Source organism: Limulus polyphemus, unplaced genomic scaffold (assembly GCF_000517525.1).
Source record: "Limulus polyphemus unplaced genomic scaffold, Limulus_polyphemus-2.1.2 Scaffold646, whole genome shotgun sequence".
In the NCBI taxonomy this organism is placed as follows: Eukaryota; Metazoa; Arthropoda; class Merostomata; order Xiphosura; family Limulidae; genus Limulus; species Limulus polyphemus.
The window spans coordinates 414157-422318 of record NW_013666256.1 but is presented as its reverse complement, the minus strand read 5'-3'; the positions used below and the strand labels follow the sequence as shown (position 1 = coordinate 422318).

Sequence of the window (8162 nt, the reverse complement as noted above, 5' to 3'; positions counted from 1 at the left end):
CAACCCAATCCAAAGCCCAACCACCCTGTTAGAAAAATAAAACTGTCTTAGCAGAAGATGACTCCTACCTAGCCAAAATTTATATTTGTGTCTCCTAGTCCTACTATTGTTGCCTTTAAGTATGAAAAAAGATGATGTATCAACACATTCAATTCCCTTTACAATATTAAACACCTCAATGAGATCCTCTCTAACTCTTCTTTTTTTTCAAGAGAAAACAATTTCAGAGATCTTAATCTTTCCTTATATGATAGCCCATCCATCCCAGGTAACCATTCTAGTAACCTTCCTTTGAATTCTTTCCAAAAATTCAATGTCCTTCCTAATGTAAGGAGCCCAAGACTGAACATAATACTCCAAATATGGTTTAATAAGTGATCTATACAATGAAATTATAACCTCTTTAGACTTGTATTCAATATTTCTGTAGCCACAATCTAAATTCCTATTTGCCCCACCAGAAGCAGCAGCACACTGATTGGGTGGCTTAAGAGACTTATCAACCATTACACCAAGATTCCTTTCTTTCATGACATTGTTAAGGTCATGATAACCCACATGCATTATCTGGCATTAATTATAATTAAAACTCATCTGCCATTTATTTGCCCAACTCACTAAATGATCTGAATCCTTTTGTAAATCAGCAGCACCCTCTTCACAGTTAGCAACACCCAAGACCTTAATATCATCAGCAAATTTAAGCAATTTATTGACCATTCCTTCCTCTATCTCACTGATGTAAATCAAAAAGAGCAAAGGTCCTAAGAGTGAGCCCTGAGGTACCTTATTTTTGACATTAATTCAGTTTGACTGAACTCCATTTATAACAACCCTGTGCTTTCTTCTATCCAGCTACTCTTCTATCCAATTAGCTAACTTATACCTCACAACTAGAGATCATTTTTTACAAGCTTTTCATATGGCACCTTGTCATAGGCTTCCTGAAAATCCAGATGCACCAAATCTACACTTTACGCTTATATACGTAAGCAGTAATGTTTTCAAAGAATGTTAAAAGATTAATGGAAGACTTTATTTTAGTGAAACCATGTTAACTATCCAATAAAATTTTAAACTTTGGCAAATTTATAATTTAATGTAACTTAGTACTTGATCAAAGTATAGATCATAACAGTTTATAATATACTGAAACTTTACCTGTACTGAAGAAGAAGTAAGATCAGCATCTGAGTAAGAAAGCTGTTCAGATTCATTTTCCTGTTTCTTTTTTTTCATTTCCTTAAGAGCTGTTACTTTGTCTAGCTGAAGAGTGAAGTCTTGGCAGACAAACATAAATATACTTTAATATTTTTATTGTATCCATGAAAATTAAAAATATTTTATTTTTAACACATGAGCTATAAATATATTATTGGAAAATACGATAAACTAACTGAAGATCTGACACACAAATTTTGGAAACATATGGATATGGCCAAAAATATCATTAACAATGAGGGCCCTTTAATATCTAAAAATCAGTTTTATTAGGTGTATAATAGTGACACAAGAGAAATGCTCCCTCCATCTGATTTTGTGTGGTGAGTATCTCATGTAAATAATGGAATAGCCTGACTTGTAACACTAGGCACGCTACACACTCATGCTCAGCTGTTTGCTTGTGGGAGAGTGAAAGGTCTATCTGACCTTCCACCCAACTTAGCTACACATTAGAACCTAGCAAATGAATCGTTTGACATATTTTGCTCTACCACTCTTGCAGGTGAAGAGTAGTCCCTGCTTGAGATGGATGCAGTTTTCCATTGCATGCTGCCCCACTAGTCTAACCCTTGTCTTGTGGGTTTCTCACTCCATAGGTTTTTTCCCTTTCTGATACTGTTATCAGAAAGAAGCATATCTCTGTAATTTCTATCTCTGCACTTGCCCCTCCACTACCTTCAATGTGGGATTATAACTCTTTTTAGTTACAGAAAGGTGAGTAATGTCTTTGAAGTTAATATTTCCCTTATCTGAAAATGTATTTCAGATAGAAACTCACCTCTCTGCACCATCTCCCACCCATTCTCCCAATTTCCAGGCACTTAGTTTGCCTCATGAAGAATGAGCCCCTCATGTTAACTCCATGGTCTGTGAAATACTAGAAACCGGGTTTCGATACCCGTGGTGGGCAGAGCACAGATAGCCCATTCTGTAGCTTTGTGCTTAATTCCAAACAAACAAACAATCACCAAGAATGAGCCTTTGTTTAAATATTAGTTCTCATAGGGAATACTGCACACAATGGATGTGTCACCCTCCTATTGGTGGAAGGCTATTGTCTATTGATGATTATATCATAGGCTGGAGTAATACACATTAACACGTATAGAGATGGGAGCTTTGTTCAACACAGAAACTTATATGGCAGAGTGCCAAGATAACAGCTCTTTGTGATGCAGAGGTTTATATGTATCTGAAATACATTTTCAGGTAAGGAAAAATGTTGCCACTAATACACCATTTTTTAGTCTTTTGGGTATTATTGGGTTATAGGTTTCACTATGTTGAAGGCAACATAAGCAATGTGTTATACGTCACTAGAGTTTATGTATTTCATAAGTAAAATATGCTATATACTCTCTTTCACATTACTTTTATTACCAGTACTACTTAAAATGTTTGATACATTTGTTCTTATTATAAAGTTTTTACTGAGGACTAGCTGAAATCTCCTAAGATGGCTAAATCTTGTGCTTGTGAAACGTTATTGGGATTTAGGCTGAAAATATTACTAACTAAGAGTACTCAGCTCATGAAACAGTGCACTCTAAGAACAGAATGATTAATTAGCTATACTCATCATTAGGTTGATGTTTAGTTCTGATCTACATAGGAAGCTTGCTTTGACCAAAAGTCAATATTCATTTGTCATATATTGTAAAAATTAAACCTCTAAACTGGAGTAAAAGTGCTTTAACACTTGTAGATGAAAATTAGCACACTATAAAAGAAAAATAACTCTGAAATATCAAATTTGGCATACTTGCAGAAGTTAAGATTGGGTCTGCATCTCGTGTGTAGAAAGTACTTCTCTGGCTTTCACACTGACTTCCACTGGGACATATACAGGGTGAACTTTCTTCTTTCAAAACTGATGACTGAGAATTGATGTGCAAATTACAGTAATAATATAACAATATTAGTTTAAAATTTCCTTTGAAAATACTAAGATATATAAACTTATCTTCAAATATACAAATACATAAGTTTCTAAAATTGAGTTGCTTAAAGAAAATTACAACATGAACAAATTTTTTAACACTGGAGAACTGGCAAATTCTATCATATGAGCACTGGATAATTCTACCATAAGAAAACTGAGGAATTTTATGACAAGAACTTCAAGAAATCCTATCACAAGAGCATTTAGAAGTTGATCTATCACAGGAAAACTGATAAATTCTATTGCAGAAAAATTTGAGAAATTCTGTCCCAAGAATCCTGAGGAATTTTATCACATGAACACTGGATAATTCTTTCAAAGAAACACCAGATAATTCTACTATAGGAACAATGACAATTTCTATTGTACACTGGGGAATTCTTCAGTAGGAACACTGAGTAATTTTATTACAGGAAAACTGGAGAATTCTGTCACAGAAAAACAGAGAAATTCTATCAAAGGAACTATGAATAATTCTGTTACAGGAAAAATGAAATATTCTATCACAGGAATCATAAAAAATTATATTACAGAAACATTGAAGAATTATATCACAGAAACACTCAGCAATTCTATCTCAGGAACACATAAAATCAATTAGTATTTCTATCAAAAGAACACTGAGGAATCCTGTCACAGGAACCTTAAAAATTCTATCCCAGAAACATTCAGAAGTTCTATCACAAAAAATTGAATAATTCTGTTGCAAAAAGAAACATATTCTATCACAAGAACTGAGAAATTCTGTCATATGAAAACTATGGAATCCTATCACAGGAAGACTGAAGAATTATAATATATTAACAGTGGGGAATATGTTCACAGGAAACCAATGAATTCTACCAAATAGCTGAAAAATTCTATCACAGGACACAATTGAATATTATCATAAGAAAACAGATAAATTCTATTAAAGGAACACTGAGGACTTCTGTTGCTGAAAACTGTGAAACTCTATCACAAGAACACTGGAAAATTCTATCACAAGAATATTGCAGAATTCTATTGTAGGAACACTTAGGGATTCTATCACATGAACATTGAGAAATTCTATCACAGAAATACTTGCAAATTCTTCTAAAGAAACACAAAAATATGCTACTTTTCCCTAAACAGTGAAAAATAGTTTGCTTACAAAAAAATCAGTATTGATGAAGATCAAATGTGGTTTACCGATATTTGGAAAGATGTAGTAAAAGAAAATATCACATCATTATTTGGTATCACGAAAATAGTTCTGACTACTGTCTATGATCAGTAATATTATCAAAAAATAATAATATGCAGGTCAAAAGATCAGTTGAGCAGCTAAAATAAAAACAACAACAAATAATGATAATCTAAATTAAATTATTTAGTTTAAACTCTAAGCTTTGAAATTCTATCATCAATTTACATGCTAATTAGAATTTTGAATAAAGTTTGGAGAAGTACTATTAGTATTAATTAACCCAAGAAAATTGCCTGTAATGTTAATTATTGTTAGCTCAGATATGAATTAAAGTCTGAAGAGTATTAATTGGGATTTCAAATAATCTGAAAAATGTTAGATTTAATTTCAATTATCTAAAATGTACTAACTGCAGTATTAATTATTATGTGATATTTGATTTGCTACTCACTCGAACAGACAACTGACTAATAATTTCTGGGGTGGGAGGGTTAGATGAAAAATAATATGGTAAGGTCATGAAAGATGGACTAAAATGTCCACTAGAAGAAGGTGTAAGGGGCAAGTCACTATCATCTTTTATCTTCACCAAATACTTCTTTTTCTCTTCTTGATTCTGCTGTGTGTTGGAACTAAACTGTGATACATCTCTTGATTTCTGTTCCTCAGTAGCAAACTTACCACAGGCTTTCAGTGGTGTAGGAACTTCTTGGTGGTTTAAAGTGCTTGGACATTTTTGTAAAAGGCCTAAGCAGGAGCATGAATTACTACTGTTATTAGATTTTATATACACTCTTTCCTTTTTTTGCTGATTATCATTACCCTGAAGGCTGGCGCTTCTCAACGGAGATCCACAGCAAATATCAAGTATCTCATTCTGAAAGTGGCGGTTCTTGGAAGAACTGTAATCAGTCAGAGAATACATTATTTCACTTGGAGAAAATGTCTGATTGTGTTTGAAACACATAGTAGAAAAATTCTTGCAGTCTAGATCACACCAAGTTGCTTCCTCTCCATTTGAGACTGAGCTCTTTATATCAACAACAGGTGTGAGATACGATGGGTCTTTGGACACTGGAGATAGTCCATACTGAAATGGTGCACATATTATTTTACTGGTGTAATGATCTTTTACATTAGTGTACATATTATTTTCCTTTTCCAATTTTGTTACAGAACTGCAGATATCAGAAGACGAAGAATTTGATGAAACACTGAAAGTCGTCTGCAGCCATGACATGTCCCACACACATGGTGAGAGGCCCATACAGAAAGGTGAGATATCTAGGTCTTTTTCATCACCAGAAGTCTTTTTGATTGGAGAATTACGGCAGTCCCTCTCCTCTTCCATGAACTGGTTTAATTTGTCATGGTTGTTTTGTGATACATGGATTAATACAGAACCTACAAGTAGTATAACCTATTAAAGTTCATTACCTTACCAAAAGAGCATCATTAAAAAACTTGTTTCCAAATTATTACTACCTTAATTAATCAAAGTAAGTATCATTAGGAAACCTCTTCCAAATTTTACTACTTTATTAAATGAAATATCATTAAGAAGCATGCTCCAAATATTCACTGTCCTACCCAATGAGAGTAAGTACCATTAGAAAAATATCTTCCAGATATTTACTACCATATATAATGAGATCAAGTATCAATAAAAAACCTCTTCCAAATATTTATTTCCTACCTAAGTTTCATTACAAAATATCCTCTAAATGTATACTACAGATCAAGTGGAAGTAAGTCATAACAAAATCTTTTCCAAATGTTATACCTTATTAAATGAAAGTATTATTAAAAGAATTTCTCCACAATGATTTCTACCTTTAATGCATAATGAAAGCATCATTTATAATATATTCTCCAAATGTTTACTATCTTACCTAATGAAAGTATCAATTAAAAAATCTCTTCCAAATGTATACTACCCTAAGAGTAAACATCATTAAAATTATCTTTAAATGTTTTCAGCTATACCTGGTAAAAGTGTCATAAAAACCTTTTCCTTTATGCATATTACCTTATGCAATAAAAGTAAGTACCACTGAGGAAATCTGTTACAGATGTTTACTACCTTACCTAATGAAAGTGTCATTAAAAAAATTTATTCTAAATGTTTACTATCTTTCTTTTTTAATGTGTGTAATTACAAAAACTTTCTTCTGAATGTTTACACCCTAGTATTACTTTACATAATTAAGAATAAGTATCATTGAAAATTATTGTACAAATGTTTTCTACTTTACTTAATCAGAGTGAGTTTTATTAAAAAATAGCTTCCAAATGTTTGCTACCTCACCTAACCACTAATTTGGCCTCACATGGAATGTCATGTACAGTTGTTAGATATACATAACTCTTTCAGTTTAAGTTATGCGAGTGTTATGATTTAGACAGTTTATATAGCAAGAATGTTAAATTTAGTTATTTTTTTAGGAACGATAGTTTATCACAAGCTTGTTTATGTAGCTTTACAAATCATACATTCTGTAGTGCACTAGTTATGAATTGGTGATTCCTACATTATTGCACCGTGTTACTAGAACCTTTCGAGTTTTACTCGTTGTTTTAAGTATTATTGCATCACAATATCTAGTAGTTTGTGGAATGTTCTAGACCTCTGTAGGGGTATAAATATGCATTGAAAATGTAGCTCAAAAGTTAGATCTAGACTGCATGATTGTGAGTTTAACCATAAAGAGCATATAGTGGTGATTTTTTAAAGTGAAATTATCACAGATTGTATTGTAATAACAGAGTAGGAAGAAATAATTTGCCTTGTCAATTGTGTTCTAAAGTAACTGAACCAGCCAGTGTAGATTTTGACAAATTATTTAAAGCTCTGGATACAAGTGTTATAACCAACAGTGTAAGGAACATTTGCATATATGTTTGACTTCTTTTAATATAATATTTTAAAACAAGTGGACTGTGTGCTGTTTGTTCATTGTTGAAATTTATCACCAACAAGTCACATACACTACTGTAAAGAATCCAGCCAAGCTCATAAATACATAAAACCTGACAGCAATAAGTAAGCCTATATCCCTTTCCAGATGGGTCACAGGTGAAAGGCCATGTCATCGCATTTGTTGACTCGTATTCAAAATTTTATTCAACTATTATTTCATGAATTTAAGTCAATAAGTTTGATACCAAACTGTAGATTATAATTCAAATTTGAATATTATATCTTACATGATTTCTTAATTTAAAAGTAAATAAAAAAAACACAGTTAAATATTGATTTTTGTGGGACATGTGGTATATTCAATGCAGCACTGGTTCAAATCGGATGTTTGTGATGTCAAAATACTAAGTCTATAGTCTTGTACAAATTAGGAGCTCAAATTACTAATATTGACAAGCTAGAATATAAAATAAGAGCTTCTTATCTTTTCAGTTTGCTAAGATATTGCCCATGTAATAAATCAAATATAGTGGCACCCTGTCCACCTCTTTCCATTTTGGAAACACTCCCTTATATACACTTACTTCTATATATGACATGAACAACCAATCAGAAGCTCAGAATGTCTTCCTAGTGGTTTTTCTCAGCCATTTTAATGTGTTTGGATGCCACTTCTTTCTTTTGAACCAATATTTCAAGGAGGAAGGTAATGACTGAAATATAGCTTAGTTACTAAGCTTGATAAATTACAGTGTAATTCTATGGTATTGATATAGTAATTTATGATTTTTTGGTTATTCAAATGTATATATAAAACTTAAAAAAATTATTAAGCAGCAACCAAGTACAAAGGTTTAACTAGAAGAGTTAATTGTTTGCTTTACTTCTTTATTTACTGTTCTATG

General features: G+C 32.2%; 2 protein-coding genes across 3 annotated transcripts in view; both read right to left on the bottom strand.

Annotated features, from left to right (window-relative positions):
- Positions 1-5505, bottom strand: part of LOC111085833 — a 9426-nt gene extending 3921 nt beyond the window's left edge. For both annotated transcript variants that reach the window (XM_022386209.1, XM_022386208.1), the window contains exons 1-3: positions 4789-5505; positions 2987-3101; positions 1162-1280 (exon numbers count right to left, since the gene is read on the bottom strand). In XM_022386209.1, the coding sequence (XP_022241917.1) occupies positions 1162-1280; positions 2987-3101; positions 4789-5484 (930 nt within the window). In that variant the 5' untranslated portion in view covers positions 5485-5505. The remainder of the gene's footprint in view (positions 1-1161; positions 1281-2986; positions 3102-4788) is intronic.
- LOC111085831 overlaps positions 1-8162 on the bottom strand; it is a 78596-nt gene that overhangs the window by 7237 nt on the left and 63197 nt on the right. Inside the window, exon 12 of the mRNA XM_022386201.1 lies at positions 5514-5741. Coding sequence (XP_022241909.1) covers positions 5514-5741 — 228 coding nt within the window. The remainder of the gene's footprint in view (positions 1-5513; positions 5742-8162) is intronic.